This window comes from Ambystoma mexicanum, chromosome 4q, assembly GCF_040938575.1.
Source record: "Ambystoma mexicanum isolate Mex_15411 chromosome 4q, UKY_AmexF1_1, whole genome shotgun sequence".
Classification (NCBI taxonomy): Eukaryota; Metazoa; Chordata; class Amphibia; order Caudata; family Ambystomatidae; genus Ambystoma; species Ambystoma mexicanum.
This window is the reverse complement of record NC_090928.1, coordinates 124,202,125-124,220,821: the sequence shown is the minus strand read 5'-3', so window position 1 is coordinate 124,220,821 and position 18,697 is coordinate 124,202,125. Positions and strand designations below refer to the sequence as shown.

Genomic DNA, 18,697 nt, shown 5'->3' with positions numbered 1-18,697 from the left:
TAGCTCAGGGGCAATGTGCTTGCCTTGGAAGCAAGACAACACGAAGCAACACAGGTTTGATCCCTGGGTCTGCGCTTAGAAACCTCTGGGTATTAAGTGTGTTATAAAAAACAGTTATTATAATTATAACATCTTAATTGAACAAGATCCATCTTTTTAATGAACTCAGTGCAAAGAAAGTCTGGGATGAGCCGAATGGTATGAGACATATTGTTTGCACAGGAACTTGCTGAGACCAGCATAAAGAGCCAAAATGAATTGTTGTTTGAAAGAAAACCTTTTGTCATCCTGCCTAAATAACAAGTCCCTGGATGCAAGGGTTTCTGGATCCAAGGGCCTCATTACAAGCATGGCGCTGTGAGAAAAATGGGCAGTAATTTAATTGCTGCTAATTTTCCCGCACCGCCATACTACGAGTGGGGGATTTGCCTCCAGCATTATGTTGGAGGTAAATCTTCCCGCTTTCTGATGAAAATTGTCAAAATCGGCTAATTACCACAGCGATAATTCTGCTGACGGTAATTCTGCCAAAAATGCCCCACCCAGTCTAATCAGCCACATTATGAGTTGGATGGTAAGTGGTAAAATTGGGTGTAACTGAGTTACTGCCAATTGTACCACTATGCCAAATTTTAGGTTTGGTTTTGAGTGGAGGATTTACCTCCAGGAATACCCTTGAGGTAGATCTCGCACTAAATGCCGAAAAATCAGCAGAATTGGCAGAATTACTGCAGTGATAATTCCACCACAGTCAGTCCGGAAAAAAAACAACATTGGGTACAATGGACCCAAAGTAAATGGGGAATTACACTGCCACCACCACTTGTAATCAGGTGGAAATTCCACGTGACCAAGTGACGGTAACAAGAATTGCTTAGGGCAATTTTTTGTTGGATTTACCTCTGAATTTCCACCTATCTCGTAATGAGGTCCATTGGACTCTATAAAAATGGGGATTAACTCTGCCACTGCCACTTGCAATCCAGCAGTATTTCCTCCTTACCAAGTGGCAGTAACAGTCATTCTGTTGGGTGGTATCCCGGCAGATTTACTGCCGGAATAGCGCCTAACTCATAATGAGGCCCTATTTTGTTGCACGTTTTGCTAAACATAGATCAGAGACATTTCCTTGCACCCTCGGTTGTTCATTTCAGTGTGAGTGTCAGATTAGTATACTTTTGGACACTAGGATAGGTTATACATTTTGACGACTTGACACAGACGGATCTTTAGTTTTAGTTTCCGAGGCAAGGAAACTCTCTTTCGGATAGGGACAAAGAGGCCTTTGTCCATCACTTTTTTTTAATAAAGATGTCGGATAATGAAAATATATCAACATTGTGTCCGCTTCTCATTTCTGGCCCCCTCACATGTGATGTCAGGAGTGGGATTGGATTCAGTTGACACAAACTGGGGATCCCACATGAGTATAATAAATACTAGCCTGACATGTGTTACATCTGGTGAAGAGTGGAATAGCAATACCCCTTCCTACTAATGGGTCTAGTACCCAAGAAACAGAGACAGTCTCCATTCCTTTAACATCTGTATCTGAAGAGAAACCTAACCAGGTTATTTTCTCTGCCAGTAGATTGGAATATTTTAGAAAAGACCAAGAGACCTTTATTCCTGTATACTCTAACGTAAGCGTTGTCTTCCAATTGTTATCTAGCCAAGCCATGTTAGCAGCTAGAAAAACTGTGGAAAGCAACATTTGCCATCTTTTCTGTCCCCAAGACTATCTGATACCTGGAAAAGATAAAATGATAGTTTCTGTGCAGTTGAGGAAAAATTGCCCTATTAGTTTGTCCCTCTAAGCTATCCCCTGTAAAGAGGAAAGGTTAATTGATACCCCTTCTTTCTTGTGGAGAAGAACTGATGTTCTATGTGGAAAATAACACCCCAGACTTTTTTTTCTCTATCCTTTAATAAGGGAAACAGATAAAGAAGGGAACCAAATCTCTCAATGTGTCCACATCTTTGAAAGTGTTTTCTTAAAGAAAAGGAAAGTCTGAAATCAGTGCATACATGGTCTGGTGTCGGAAGTGGCCGTTCATTTGCATTTCCCTCCTGCTGCTGTGGCTTGATGCCTGAACATATTGGATGCCTGGACGCATTGACACCTGAACGCCAAGAGGTGCGTTACTCCGAGGATCACGGGTGCACGATTGCATGGGTGCCGGACCCTTGCCTTTCCCGGAGGTCCGGAGGATAGAAGCGGAGAACGGCAGAGCAGGAAATGCAGTGAGGATATCCTGCCGGTGGCAAGCAGTGAGCAGGAGTGCTCAGAGCGGCATAACAGAGTGTGCTCCCAACTGGGGAGTAATATTGCGGTGAGCAGTGAGCATTGCCTATTGGCAACAAACAAACCAAAAAAAATAAAATTAAAAAAAGAGTTAAAAACCTCAACACGCTGAGAGGCAGCTGTCTGTTGGGGGACTAATAGCAGCCTGACGGAGAGCTCGCCAAAGGCTCTCATATCTTTTGTGCGTAGTCCCCAGTCTAGCTGCTCACACCAGTGTACCGCTTGAGTCATCATTACGCACTTGTTTGCTTTCGTTTCCCCCAACGGGAAATATGTTAATATAAAAAGAGTGCACTGAGCATTCTGTAGGGTGTATTAAAGAACAGCACTAGGCTTTTTAGTCATCATTTGTCTTGACCTGGTAGAGTCCAAAGCCATAGTCCTACCTGATTGGGCTTATCTAATTTGCCCTGAACCAAGGGGTTAACCCCCAATCGCAGCTGCAGCCACAGTTGGTACCCGAACCAAGCAGCGAGTAAATTCCGCACCCTGCAGTGGAATGGATTAGTCGACAGGTAAAAACTGTGTGGGTAGGGGCACTGGTTATAGGCTCAGCATCTTGGAGAAGGGGAGAGGACACTAAGTAGTTCCCATGTAGGGGGCAAGTAATGTCTGTGATTGAAATACTGGCCTAAGAAGGTAGTAGGCAGAGTGAACTACCATCTGTTTGTGGCTGAATGCTTGTGCAAACCTGCTGCTGTAGGAAACATGATATGACGGAATCTAAAATGCTGTAATCTAAGAAGCACAGAGGAGATGCCCTTAGATGAATTTATGGAAAACAATCGTTTAGCCCACGAGAGTGGGGACTTTGGGAAGATCACAGCGTTTTTCCCCTCAGCATCGCAGAGCACTTTTAGTGAAGCCGTAAAGGTGGGTCATCATATTGCCGATACATCAATGATATGTTCAGTCACGGATTATTTCGATGGAATTGAAATATCTCGCTCTGGGCTACAGGACGCAGAAAAATGAGAGAGTGCATTGTTTAACGTAGGATAGCACAGGGGCAATGTGCTGGTCTTGGAAGCAAGACCACGCAGAGCAACAGAGGTTCAAATCCCAGATCCGCACTTAGAAACCCAACTCTGGTATTAAGCGTGTTATAAAAACCCAATAAAAGAAATTAAAATATGCATCAGTTTGGAAGAACAGATATCGGCCCTGGAGGCTTCGTCGTCACTAAATGCCAGATTAACTGAGTCCCTGAGAATGCTTGATCTTGAGGCTCATCTGACCAGCAATGGGGTAAGGGATGAGTCTGGGGGCACTGGTAACTGCCCACCCTCACAAGTGTTCTGTAAATTGGCAGATACGGGAAGACGCCATAAGAAATGGAGACAGCCCACCAGTGGCACTAAATTTGGTTTTGCAATCCTTCATGTGCTTATATGACGCTGTAGTAGGGGAAGTCAGAGCGAATTGTGGGGATCTCGAGCTAAAAGATCTTTTTTTTAAACGCAACTTTACGAGTCTACATGACAAAAGAAGATCAGTGAACTTAAGTAAGACTCTCCCCAGTGTACACAAGGAGACACAAACCAACGCAGTGAAGAGCGAGACTACTACACAGGTCTTGGTGAATGATAGGGAGGGACGTTGGAGTGTGCTCCTCAGGCGCAGGGTGGGGAGAGAATGAAAAAGCCCAAGAATCGTAAAGGTGCGAGGCAAAAGCAGACTACGTCATCACAAAACATTTGAGAAATATCGTAAATGTATCCGTTAAAACAGCTCCTACTGATTCACTGACAAGGAAAGTAACATTGGCTAACCAAAACATAATTGTAACAGAAGATTCACAGATCCTGTCAACATCAAGGGTGGGCCGAAAAAAGGGCAACGGTAATAAATCCAATGCAGATAGTAATGTAAGCCAAGAGGTCCCAGTGAATGCAGTAGTGTGTAAAACAAAGCAGTTAACACAAAGGAAGAAAGGGAAAAAAGTGGGTAGGGGAGCCAACAGGAAAGTAGGTCAGGCAAGTCCAGTCATTCATAGGAAGTGTTGTCTCCTATCACTAACGGTAGAGGGGAGCCTATAAACACACCTATGATCGAATGTGTTTGTGCATGCAAGGCGGGGGCTAGGGTCCATCACACAAGTACCACCAATTTAAAATCTTCTATTGAAAGAAGCGCAGGATGGGTGCATTTGAGGAAAGGTGAATATCAAGGGTGGGTAAGGCAGCAGGGCAAACGTGGGATGCCCAAATTGGGGGAAAATAGCCATACCTCAGCAACATTGTCCCCTTTGATTTTTTAATCATTATTTGAAGAGGAGAGAGATACTCCACTGAATTGAGCTAGAGTACTGCAGCTCTTCTGTGCCATTAATGGGTTGAGTACGGTGGCCTCTTTGGATATTAAGTTTGTTCATTTATTTGGTAAAAGGAGGATGGGGAAGTGTGTAGTTCACGGATATTCAAAGGTGATTGAGAAATTGATCTATGCTAATCAGGAGGAACTACTGATAAGGGGGTATGAATGCTACTATGCCAAGAACAACGATATAGGTGGGAGATTGTGTGGACAGCCAGGGGGGGGGTTGCAGAAAAAAATGAATATAAAGTGTTCCATCACACAGGATGGACAGAGGCAGGTCCACCTGGACAAGTGAAGGTAAGTCCCCGTTTACGCTCATGCCAGAATGAATACAACCTGCTAGGGAAATAGGCTAAGAGAAAGTTTGCAAGGATAACAAGGTTTAATTGTACAGAATACAATATATCATCAAGGACTCTGCTGCTCGAGAATGTTCTGGCAGCGCCTGCATGAACAATACAATATAAGGGCACAAAGCATAATTAGTGACATAATTTCATACAGTCAAAATATGCAAGCCTGGCTGGTGAGGCCCTATGTATGGACCTGCTCCATAGGGGATGTCAGGCTGCAATTGGTCCACGTTCTACTCTGTCAGTCCCCAAGTGGCTCAGCTGTGCTCATCTCTCTGCAGAGTGAAGGTCAGGTCTCTCATAAGTTACATTGTAAAAACTGTTATGATACGCTAAGCCTAATACTACATCACTATGGCATGCACCTTGGAGGCTTGGGCTGGTGCCAAGGGAAGGGAGGAAGAAAAACAGCCACACTGACCCACACATTCTGTACTTTGTTGATACCACTCCTTTCGCACCCAGGTCTTCCACCCTCGTTTTGAGCTATAAATTATTCCTCCCTGTACCTCGTGTTATAAATGAAGTTTTTATGTGCTGAGGTGAAACAGTCGCTCAGGCTTAGATCTTTTATGGCCAGTAGGTTTACATTTTGGGCTGGGGTCATTCACTATGTTAGAATGCAAAGGTGTGGGTATCAGGTCAGTGGTGTCAGCCGTGGCTCTGGGTAGGCGTTGAGACTGATCCAAGAGAGGACCTGGTTAGGCGCCCTCTTCCCGTGCTCCGAGGGACCATCGAGCACCGCTAACCTTCGCCGAAGCGCCCTAGAAGTCAGACCCTCGAAAGGCTGCCGACCGGAGACTGGGACTGCCGAGGAGAACAAAGATCAGCACCGGACATTCCGTCCACGTCGTCGACCAGGGTTCGCAAGTTTGCTGTAACCGCTGGAAGCCCGTCGAAGCCGTGTTGCCCAGAAGCGGGGACTGTTTGATGCCGTGCCGCTGACGACCGGAGCCACGCGCTCCTCTGCCTAGGCCTTTGAATTCACAGACACGCTCGTCTGCACCGCCTTATCCCGCCGCAGAAGGCCAGGTCGTCGACGCACCAAGGAGCATCCGCCGGTGGGTTTCCCACCACCCAATGACCATAGAGACGCCGGACGACTCGACGCCCTTGCTGGGCCACAGTTCTTCACAAGCTCTTTGCGGTCCTGAACTATCGACATCCAGGTGCCCGGCACGCCTCTTCCTTGTAGGATGTCTCTGCTTCGTCGCCGACAACCAAGCAGTTGGTTAGAACAATTGGCAGAATACTGGCCTCTACCGTTAAATACAGTTAATTATATAAAGACTGTGTTTTAACTTATACAATGTGTGGACATTCCTTTGTGGGGGCTTGGGGACTACACTGTACTTAAGAACCAGCCAGCATCACCTCCTGAGAAGCTAGGCCTTGATTGCTCGTCCATTGCTACCTAAATACCCTCCAATCTTTACAATTCCCACCTAGATGGGCTGGTTTAAGAACAAATTGCATCACCTACGCAGATGACCTGATCTTATTGGATTTCACCCCGGCAGGGATTACAGAGATCATTGAATGGGATAACAATGGATCTAAGCATCAATAAACTAGAGATAAATCTGACAAAATCCTTTGTAGTAACAATAAGTAATAAAAAGGAAACATTGTGTGTGGTCAATTAACAAAACGCAAGTGGCAGAATTTAAGAACTTTAAAGTACTTGGGCTCTCGTTTTCCATTGTTGATTCACTGAAAGTAAAAAAAGAGAGCATGGAGACCAAGGTGCGATCTTGCACAACGTAAAAAAGGTCATAAAAAGTAGAATGTGTGCATTTTCTCTGATCCCCCTAATATAGTTTTATCGACTGAAAGGGTCCTCTATGGTGTTATATGGTACAGAATTGATACATTTCACTAGTAGGAAATTTTTATCCATCTTGGAGGATAGGGTTTTGAAAGAGGTGTTGGGTCTGCCTAGCTCTACGCCCATAAGTATAATACACTCAGGACTGGCTCTTCAGTCATGGTGGGCACAAAATTTGAAGCAATGCCCGTTTTCATATATTAAGGTGATCAACATGCAAAGACCCAATTTGGGGGCATATTTAGGTGAGATTGTAGATGGTGGGCCTAACATCTTTCTTCAGAACTATAAGAAGCGCTGTATACATTTTATGGATGGATCATGTATTTTGAGTACAGATTCCCAAGTAGTTATGAAAAGTAAAATCAAACAATGGGACATGATTAAAGATTTAGAAGATTTCAACAGAATTAAGTGTAATAATGCACTTTATTATACTCCAATGAAGGACATTAGACTTTTTTTTTTTTTAATATATTTTTATTGGTTTGTTCAACCTTTAAAAAACAAAAGACAAAAAGGACATCACATATAAAATTCATTTGATTTGCTTCCCTCCCTCTTTCTCTCCCTCCACCATTTCATCGTAGCAGCTCATTTGACATTTCCATCATATCATATTGAGGGATAGTATCATGGCAACTACCAAAGAGTTCAAGACTTTACTTGCACCAGATTTATATATTGATCGTCTAGACGTCCTTTTACTTCCCGAAGAAAATTTGTTAGTGCAAATAAAACTGCTCTATTGGATCCCTCAAATAACACTGCCCACCAATCATCAGCCGTCATATATCGATGCTCATTAATCAGCCCTCCAAAGTGGATTTGCCTTTGATGTTGGAAGAATTGGCAGAACAGCGTTAGATGTTTTAAGGTCTCCTTATCTTTGTTACAGAAGCTACACCTTAGATCGATGATCGCGCCGTTCGCCCATCTGTTCATATGCTCCTTTGTTTTTAGCATGTTTAGCCTAAACTGCATATATAAGGATCTTGCATGGTGATCTGGAAACAGAGTTAGATAAGTGAGCCTCTGATGATATGCTTTGGCTTCTCCTGGGACCTCTTGCATTAAAGTTGAGTTGGCTCTTAGGTCGCAGGTTTTAATCCAATCAGCTCTCCAGATTTTAATTTTTGCCAGCTCAGGCGTCTCAGATAACGTTGTAACAGGAATGTCAAACTCCTTTAAGAGTGTTACACAAAGGAGGTTCCATTGAAATAAAATCGTATGTTCTTTAGCAGTATCAGGCCTATGTAGTATTTGAAATTGGCTCACTGGGTTTTTTAGCATTGTTTTCCTAAAGAGATTCAATAGGTTCCAGCTGACTCTTGCATTTATTGAAATGAGGCCCAATTCATATCGGAGACAAACCGTCGAGGTACCTTTAGGAAGTTGTAGAACTCGCGTCCAGAATATATTTTCAAGTGAGTTCCACAGATCACTAGAACAGCCAAATGCGTTTTCACCTCCATAAATTAAAGCAGGTACCACTTTTTGTTGGTAAAATTCTATTACTGGTTTTAGGGAGAACTTTCCAAATTTTGTATTTATTCGGATTGCTTGACAAGCCATCTGTCGGCATTTGTTCTTAGCCAATTCTGCCCAAGGTGCATCATTTCTACTGGCACTGATCTTCATACCCAAATATGTCGAGTTTTTTACAATCTGAAGCTGTTCATTACCAAGACGCCATCTGTTCTTTATCCGTCGAGTGCTGCGGCCTTGCAGTTTTTCCAGGATTAAAATTTCGCATTTTTGTTTGTTGATTCTAAGGCCGTTATCTGTGGTATAACTGTCGAGACAATTTAGTTTCCTCTGCAGACCTATAGGAGTCAGATCGACTAGAATAAGATCGTCAGCATAGACCAAGTAGTTAATCGGCGAGCCGTGTAGTTTCGGAGGAAATGTTGTTACACCAGTGAATGCCTCATTTATATCAGATATAAAGAGGTTGAAAATACTCGCTGCCAAAGGGCAGCCTTGTTTCACACCCTTTTGTGTACTGATGGGAGCAGATAATGTGCCTTTAGTGTCCAAGCGGATCTGTATAGTGGTATCCGTGTGTAATTCTCGAATTGCTTCCACTAGACTTAGGGGGCAGTTCCATCTAGTGAGTTTCTCCCATAACAGCTCTCTGTCTATGCTGTCAAACGCATGGGACAAATCTATCAGCGCCAAGTAGATCTTTGTGTTAGTTCTGATTGCTTCCATCTTTATGAGGTTCAACATCAGCAGATTCAAGCCGCATCCCACTCCCTTTACAAACCCTGCTTGTCTGGGGTCTACATGGTTGTTATCTTTAGCCCATTTTAGCAATTTCTGTTGCAAAAGAGTAGCATAAATCTTTCCCAACACGTCAAGCAGAGCTATGGGCCGATAATTTTTTGGATTCAGACGGTCTCCCTTTTTAAAGATTGGGACAACTACTGCACATTTCCAAGACTTTGGGGTTGATCGACTCGCGATGACTCGGTCAAACAGAGTAACACAGAATTCCGTCCATAGCGCTGGAGTTTTTTTCAGTGTGTAATTTGTTAGGCCATCAGGGCCGGGCGCTCTCGAGTCGTGTACATTTTTGATTATATTCAAAATGTCACTTCTCTCAAACGCAATGTCCCACTTGTTTGCCATCGTAGGTACCCAAGATGATACGTGTTTGTCGCTGCCAAATAGTTCTTTGAAAAAGGTCGACCACTCAACTTCGGTTACTGCTATGGCTTGAAGAGCTTGCTGTGGAGCCATAAAGTTATTTATCAATTTCCAGTATGCTGCTGAATTTTTACTGGTCATTTTTCGCAGCATTTCTTCTGCGTCATTTTGATGCATAATTGCTGCATGTGATTTAAGCCACTTTCGGTATTTGGCCTTGATCGCTCTTTTACTCTCTTTTGGGTTGTCGATGTGAGAACCTTTGAGTTTTCTTAGATCTTGTCTCATTTCTCTTTTGCGTTGCATAATGGAAATGTCAAATTTGTGTTTTGGGCGAAACTCGGCGTGTTTTTGCTTACGATTATGTTCCTCAAAATTAGTCAGAAGGTTTTGGTATTCCAGAGATTTGACAGTATGTTGAAAGGCATTGGAGATAGCCGCTACTTCAGAATCCAAGAGATTTAAACGAATTCTACTAGACCCAGTACACACCACAAATGGCCAGCAGATCTGCTCGCTCACACCGGGGTGGTACATTGATAATTTTACCATATCGTGGTCGCTGTGTTGCATTTTAATGACTTCCAATTTCGTTGCTCTCTTGTGGATATTTTCAGTCACAAATATGTAATCAATGACCGATTTTTGATTTTTTCTTCTCCACGTAGGGCATGCTGGAATATCGCCAATCGTTTGCCCATTAAGCATGTGTAAGCCTCTAAGCTCTAGTTCCAAACACCATTGAGCTGCCGCTTGTTCTCGTTTGCAGTCTCCTCTCTTCTTTTCCTCAATTTGTATAATCTCTGGAATACAGACACAATTTAGATCTCCACATACAATTAGATCTAACGGTTGCTCCTTTGTAAGTAGTTCATCGATCAACGTTGTTACAGTATCGATAAAATTACGCCCTTCGTTGCGTTTATGGTTCCAATATACATTGATAATGTGCAAGCATGCTTCTTTGTTTGTTTCTTTCTGGTAAACGCCAATGGCAGAAGTCTGGATAAATGGTGAGGGATTATCTGAGTTGAGAATCCGGAATCCAACACCTTTCCTCACCGCCAGGAGGAGTCCGGCCATCGGCCTTCCCTGTGTTTGTTTTATAGCGGGATTAATAGCAATTTCAAATCCTTCCAACAACGGACTTTGAGAGAGCCATGTTTCTTGTAGACACAGAATGTCCAATTCTGAGGCCCATGTTGTTTCAAAAAGATGCATAAAGCCTCTGGTGTTCCAAGAGCCTATATTACATATATTGGTACTTCTCGATTCCTGGCGTTATGCCATTGGATCAGCATTTAAGGTTTTGGCCAACCAGGACCAATCGTCGTGTTTGTTTGCGGTACTGCCAGGGTTCCTTTCATTATCTCGTGTGATAGATGAATTTGTCACTCCATTAACTGTAATTCTTATCTGATCACATCCCTCTTGATGAGTTGCTGGATTCCATGTTCTCGGCGGACTAAACACTTGGCTTGCCTTTGGTTGATTCTCGGAGCTATTCACCAGATCTTGCGTAGGACTTTTATTCGCGTTAATCAATGGTCTACTACGAGACTTTTCTTGAGAGTTTTCAAGCCGCACATTATCGGCGTTGGTTATGTCAAATCCTAAGGACATCAGTACAGAACCGGCATCCAGTAGTGCATCTGCTATAATCTTAGAATGCAAGTGTAAGATCACAGCGTCAGTTTTTTTTTCATTCGGAAATTCTACAATTTTTAAGTCTTCAGACGTTATCGCACGAAGACTAGGAATCAGTTGACATAACCGCAACACGTTATATCGATTTAATATTAGGTCATCAGAAGTTTCTATGCGTTCTAGTATTAGACGGTGAGATGCTTGACGCGTCTCTGTTTGGTGTGTTTTCTCTGTAATCATCGGTTTTTGAAGGTGTTTTATAGAACGGTTCATCCACACTGCTTGATTTTTATTTTTGTCTATGGTCGTAGGTATTTTATACCCAACGTTACTTACCAATTGGTCCCTGATAGGTGCCACCTGTGACGGGCTTGTAGAAATTTGCAACGATTTGGCCATGGTAGGTGGATCAGACCTGACTTTCAGGCCAAGACACGGGCCCTTTATACGGAATTTAGCATCAAGCATCCGTCTTTTTTCGTCCAAGGTCACAAAATGGGCGCTCTGCAGATCCTCAACTGTGTTTTGAACCGGAGTTGTTTTGATCAATTTACAGGTTCTAGATGTTCCTTCGCACGCTTTCTCGTTAGTAGGCCTATGTTGACTAAGCTTAGAAAATGAGGTACAAGAACTCTTGCCCTCTTCGTGTTGACTAAGCTTCACAGGTGAGGTACAAGAGTTCTTAACTTCTTCCTGGGATGAAATATCGGGCATATCAGAGTCAATGTAGGAAGGAGCAGCCAAGCCTAATTTGAGTCCATCTAGCGACGATACCATAGGCCTATCTCTTGTGGTATGATCTGCCTCATCATACACAGATACATTCAGTAAGTCGTCGGAGCCATCACTGGCACAGATTGATGTCTCTTTGAGATCTAATTGCATGGATTTTGTTAAGCTTGCAACCTTCTTATTTCTGCTAGTGGAGTCTGTAGTGATGGCTCTGTTGACAGTTACATTGACAGTTTTGATGTTGCGTAAAAATCTTCGAGCGTCAGTTCCTCTTCTCGCCTTCCTTATGGGCTGGTTTTTGGATTTTTTAAGTGAATTATCTGTAGTTTGTTTGTTAGGTGCAGAAAGATTTTGTGCGGCACTTGGTTTCTTGAAGATGTCGTAGATTGCAGACACAGGATTTGCCCTTGAAGGTGAAACCCTCGGTTGCAGTTGTGAACCAAGCGAATCTTGATTGATGGTCAACTTAGAGGTTGATGCTTCTTGGGAATTTTGTAGTGCCAGGTTCGTAACTGCTTGACTCTCTTTTAGGGCAGTTGCAAATGGGGTTCTAGGCTGGCATTCTCCACCCGCAGTGGTAGCAACCTGCAGATTTGTAGCCGTTCTCCTAAGTTTCTCTGTTGTCTCAGGTGACAAAGTGAGGTCTATTGAATTTATGGTGGCGATACGAGTCACAGAATGCTCTGGCGATTCCTTATTGCTTACAGTAGGCTCTTTTTGCTCGTTAACAGGCCCACATAATATATTGGCAGCAGTAGTGTTGTCGCTTCCATCTTCGATCCTCTCAGGTGGGTTGGATAGTGAACCCCTTTTGTTGCAACATGAGGATCTTAACATAACTTGTGACTTATTCTCTTGTGTTACAGCATTGGAGGAGCCTAACCTCTGGTGTCCGTATTCTTTTTTTTGCTGTTGAAAGATACTCAGCGCTTCTTTAGCTACTTCTGCTAGAAGTTTTTTATCTAAATTTGCATTTTTAGCATGATCTAGTAATGTTTCAAGTGCCCAATCTGTTTTTTTGTGTAGCTCTTGTAACACTTCTTTACAATGGAGGTTTTTGTTTTCCATGCTCCCCAATTTGTGATTCATGTCAGTAACCACCGTAGAGAGCTCTTTTATATTGTCGTTAAGGTTCTCGTACATTTTAATGAAAGGTGCAATGGAAATAGCCATGGAGGAGATTATAGTTGCTTGTAGGTCCTTGGTATACTGAGCAGATCTGGGGCCTGCTGTATTTCTGGAGTCCGGTGGTGGTATTCTCCTACCACCGTGTGTCGATCTTCGAATCTTGGGGTATGATCGTTCCATTATGGATGAATCCGTTGAGCTTTGATCAGATGAGGAATCCATTGTACAAACGGTATCTTCGTTAACATGCCTTGGCGTTAGGACTGTAACTGGCGACCTCGTTGTATTACTAGGCTCTGTCACACTTCTTTTCAGTTTCTTATTTTGTGAGCAGCTCAAACTGGGGGATAAGCTCCCCCCTAGCCTCCTTCGTTTATTCAGGGAGCTTGACCTCAGAGTTAGCAGTATGGGTTGCGTGGTAGAGGGGCACATCCCCGAGCCAGAGTAATTTCTTGTAGAGTCCTTTGTCGTCAGATTACCGGTTGTACTGACACCATTTGTGTTGTTTTTAACAGCTCTTTCTTTGTTTAGGCGAGTAAGGTCCAGGAGCAATTTGTTAGCTACCTCAAGTGAGTTTCTTCTTTCCGCTCCTATTGTGAGTTTTGCAGTGGCAGGGCTCAGTGTAGAAAGAGGCAGGGCGCCACTCAAGATAATATTTCGCCCTAGCTCCGTGCCCCTCTCTTCAACTTGTCGTGCTACAGGACACATAGGCTCCTAGGTCTCACACATGACTTCGCTCATAAGTACTTCTGGTTCTCCAAACGGAAAGGCCTCTTTGTTGAAATGAGCTGCAGAGATGTCAGGATTTCCTGGTGAGTCCAAGGCACTGTAGAACCCTGATCGAGGTGACTCGTGGGTTATAATTGACTGTCCATTCGCAGACAGACTGATGGTTCCGGGAGGGTTGTAAAAAAGCCCGGAAACCAACTGTGAGTCACTCGACACAGTCACGGCGTCTGGGGCCCCGCCAGATGCGCATCGCTCTCTGCGCAAGCAAGACTGTTGCGAGACCGGATCCTTCGAGACAGTCGGAGACGGAGACGATCCCTCCGTTCGCCCAGCACGGGCCGCTTTACGCGGAGCAACCATCCCGACCCCGGGCGACTCCAGACGTCCCGCAAAGGCAGGGACCTCCAAATCAGCAACGGAGACTTCACCGTCTTCACCATTCACGCCATCCACATTGTCAACGGCGCCGCAGTCAGCATCATCAACACACCCATCGCACCCACAAGCCCGGCCGGTTTCTTCGACCATCAACAAGGTAGCGGGCAGCGATGAATGCATACAGGAGACGGGGGTTTGAGGTATCTCAATGCTTTTGCTGATGCAATTATTATGTGTAGCACAGTATTTATGCTGAGAATCACTCACCTCTATCCCCGATGCAGCTCGTACAAAAGAGCATCGTCTTGATGGTGATAAAGGTGGTGCTGTAGCAGCTGCCGCAATGTCCACACCTCGAGCATCGTGAGTCAGTGCATTCACGGCAAGGATCCCGGGGCTATCCACGGAAACAGTCTTTTCTGCAGGAGAGGTCAGTTTTCGTTGAGCGCGTGTTTCGCGCATTGTCCCACTGAGGCTGTGACTGCCAATTAGATGTCGGACCAAGAGGACCAAGAGGACTGCACCCCACCACTCCTCCGATCCTCTGACTCCGCGCCCGCTCCGCGGGGGGACTGAGTTTTTGTAGATAGACACTCCCTCAGTTAACGATAGACAGGGTAGACAGACTCCGCTCCACTCTCCACAGCTCCTCAGACTCTGCCCTGACTCCGCGCCCGCTCCGCGGGGGGACTGAGTTTCTGTAGATAGACACTCCCTCAGTTAACGATAGACAGGGTAGACAGACTCCGCTCCACTCTCCACAGCTCCTCAGACTCTGCCCTGACTCCGCGCCCGCTGCGCGGGGGGACTGAGTTTTTGTAGATAGACACTCCCTCAGTTAACGATAGACAGGGTAGACAGACTCCGCTCCACTCTCCACAGCTCCTCAGACTCTGCCCTGACTTTACCAAAGAAAGTTCCCGGCACAGAAGTTTTGCAGGTGCTACTTCAAATTTAGACTAAATTGCCTACGAACATTGGAAAGCATTGGTCCGAGTCTGGGTATACCAAAGGAATTGCAGAAATGTCGACTGTGTAAAACTGAGGATGTCAAGACTTTGAAACATGTGGTAATGAAATGTCCTTCGACTGCTTCGGATCGGATATAATTTCAAGGGTTCTTTGTGCATTCGCCTTTGGCAGTGGTTTTTACAGACTTTTGGGATAGACCAATGACAACATCACAAGTCTTGCTAATTCTAGCCTTAGTGACATTTTTTACAAAGATTTTTAATGATTTACAGACAAGTGATTACAGGTGGCGAAGATATGCTTTCGAGTTTAGCTACGTGTTAACTGATAATGTGGGTTTTTTAGAAAAATGTTAAGATGGGTCCGGCATTTGGTGAAATTTTAAAATGAGTGCGGGTTTTATAATCTTAATTGTATGAAAGATATTAAATGAATTTTGTTTATGAATAATTTGGATAAAAGATATTTTATATACTAAAAACACAAATTAAAAAAATCCCAATGTGTCCACATCTTTGAAAGGGTTTTCTCAAAGAAAAGTAAAGCCTGAAATAAAAGAAACTGTTGTCTCATATTCTGAGGAAGAATCAGATTCCGCTTGGGAAGAATATGAGTCTAATGTAAACGAACGTTGTTTAGAACTGGGATGTGTATTTGCGGGAGTTTAAGACACCTTGCATGCTGTTGTCCATCTCGTAGGTCAGAAATCTCTAATTTGTCAGCAGAGCAGCACCACACTTTTGATACTGGATTCACCTGTGAAAGCACTGTATCTTTTCATTCTAGAGAAACAGCGCCTGTAAGGGGCTCAATACTGTATTCGGTAGCAGGGACATAAACCTTTACAAAGTCCAAGTTGTTTTACATGGAAAGATCATTTGGGCCCAATTGGATAAAGGGTATAGAGTATGATATGATATGATAAGCCATGTATAACGCACCTGTACACAAGTGTTTCTATAAGAGCTGACTTACTTCCCCAGAGATGGAACTCAACTGGACAAAAGGACATAGGGTGTATTCATGGACATAAAGAGAGACATCTACAAACTCAAATCCCTATTACGATTCTGGGAAAGAGTAGATTTATTGGTGGCTGTAATTTCCAACCATGAGACACAGTGGAGCCAACCAGTTCAAGTGCTGAGCAGATGAAAGCTGTGTGAGGAAGACTACTCATGGCGGGAAGACCAGAAGCCAGTGCAGGGCACCTGGGCATTTGGCGGTAGAAGAAGGCCTTGAGACACTTCCCGGAGTCCCGTGCGAAGCAGAGAAGCCCAGCTGGAACTGGAGGAAGCTAACACTAATAACCGGTGAGTCGACGCTGGGACAAGGAACACCGGGACGTATTGGCGAGCACACCACATGCGAGAAATTGAGCAAAATAGAATGGAGAAAGAAAGATGGTAGTTTGTGCATGTGTGTGTACTGCTTGTGGAGGGGTGTGCTTTTGTGTGTACACTGCCCTTAGGGGTGTGTGTGGGGGGGGATCTATGTACATGCAATGCTGGGTGGTGAGTGGGCAGTGCGTTTGTAGAATGCTAGAACCACGGAGTTTGTGCAGTGGTAGAGGTTCGTTGTGGGTGTAATGCTCTTGATGTGTTCAGTGCTCGTGGCAGTCTGTGTGTGTAAGTGCAGGATGGCAGTGCGTGCGTGCGTGTGTGTGTGAACGCTGCAAATGCACCTCACGTTAGGATCAGTAAAACTGTGAGCCCAGCTGCCTCTTGGGTTAGAGGCGCGTGGGTGCTGATTATCTGTCTTCTGAAATCGTTTTGCAATGAAGATGAGTGACAAGACCCTAACATTTATGTTTCCCATAAAGAAGATATGGTGCAGGAAATAACACGTTGCTCAATACCAGTTTCACACTGCCCCTGTATGCCACACATTACTATGAAAATGTCCACACTGTACCAGTAAACCATATATTACCACAGTCAGTTGAGTGCTTAGCTAGAATGCCATCAAGTGTATACCCGTTTACTTTTAAACCCGTCAACTGATTTACCTGGATGAGATCCAAGGGTAAGGGGAAGGTAAAGTAGACGAGGAGCTCGACGAGGAGAGATTGGGGGACGAGGGGACTGAATACAGAGATGGCAAAGAAGACAACAGAAGGCATGGCACAGAAAGGAGAGTACAAGAGGAAACGTAGAACGGGATAGACAGGACAATTTTGGATAGAATAGAAAGGGCGGAGAAGGGAATGATAAAAGAGAGAATGGCAGATCCGGAAGAAATGGGAAGACATTGAAATCAAAGAGGGAATGGCAATGAGAACAAGTCTGGGACAAGCAGAGCACGTCGCTAAAACGACAAACTTAAGTTACACTAATGGGGGAGGAGGAGGCGGTTGACGGTTAAGGAGGGAGGGGGGGTTGTCAGTTTAGCCCATTTCCCCATCTCCGCGTGTATCAGCTGCTGCAGAAGACGCACACCATTTACTCCAGGGGAGCAGGCAGAGCGGAACCCGGTCCGCTCCCCCACCCCTCCTGCGGTGATTCTGCCGGCGCTACTGCAGCGTGTCGCGGAAGGTCCCGTCGGCAGGATGTGAGGGGCAGCCCCGCAGCCATGCCGCAGGGGCTGAACGGCAGCGCCGACGGCAGGGCGCCCTCCGAGCCCAAGTTCAGTCCCGGGGCTTACGAGCTGCTGGCTCTGGCAGCCGCCACCATCGGCGTGGTGGGCGTGCTCAGCAACCTGCTGGTGCTGGTGGTCTACTGCAAGTTCAGGCGCCTGCGGACGCCCACCAACCTCCTGCTGCTCAACATCAGCCTCAGCGACCTGCTGGTGTCCGTCTTCGGGGTCAGCCTCACGTTCCTGTCCTGCCTGCGGGGCCACTGGGCCTGGGACTGGGCGGGCTGCATCTGGGACGGCTTCAGCAACAGCCTCTTCGGTAGGTGGCGCCCTGCAACCGCGCGCGCTATCTCCGCCAGCGCGCGTTATCTCCGCCACCTGAGGGTGAGAAAAGGCTCTACTCCAGAGGCGCAGCTGCAGGGGTGATGCTGCTGTAGGTGTTCTCTGAAAACGTAAACGCAATGCACAGATGTAAGCCAGCACCTGATAGCAATTAGGGGCTATGGGAAGGGAGCAGACATTGCTGCGCAGCCAACAGTGTGTACTATAAATTGCATTTCCACAGTAAAGTGCTTTCACGTCTCTGCAAACAGTAAAAGGTCCACATTGTGGACTTATTGTGGACCCAGATAATTGAAAAAAAAATGCGTGCTCAACTTGGCATTTCCATCCTTCAATGCCATGGGCTGGTTTTACGAAGGCACGTGTCGAAACTGGGCATTAACTTACTGCCTTATTTTGGGGGAGGTGAGTCTGTTTTGTCCTTGTCCGAACTAAACGCTGCAAAGGGTTGAACTGCCGTGGTCTTTATTTGATAAGAACCTAAAATGGGGTGTACAATACTTAAAGAAAACGGCCGCACACAGAACCGCGCATCCAAATGATGCCTCAAAGCTGCCTTGCATTAACACACACCCTCCATGAGCACCCCTTGCACGCAGGGCAACCCTTTCTCGCGAAATGTAGGGCTTTCCATTATTAATAGTGGTCTTGAATAAAAACAGGATCCAGAAAAGCACAGCTATGTTGAGGGCTGGGCAGGCGAACAGCGTATATGCAACACCATATGTTATCATCAAA

At 45.1% G+C, this 18,697-nt stretch overlaps 1 protein-coding gene across 1 annotated transcript in view; it reads left to right on the top strand.

The window, feature by feature from the left end:
* The first annotated feature begins 17,145 nt into the window (after nucleotides 1-17,145).
* The window catches only part of OPN3 (opsin 3), a 515,396-nt gene continuing 513,844 nt past the window's right edge, over nucleotides 17,146-18,697 (top strand). Inside the window, exon 1 of the mRNA XM_069607650.1 lies at nucleotides 17,146-17,936. Within this exon, the coding sequence (XP_069463751.1) occupies nucleotides 17,615-17,936 (322 nt within the window). The 5' untranslated portion in view covers nucleotides 17,146-17,614. The remainder of the gene's footprint in view (nucleotides 17,937-18,697) is intronic.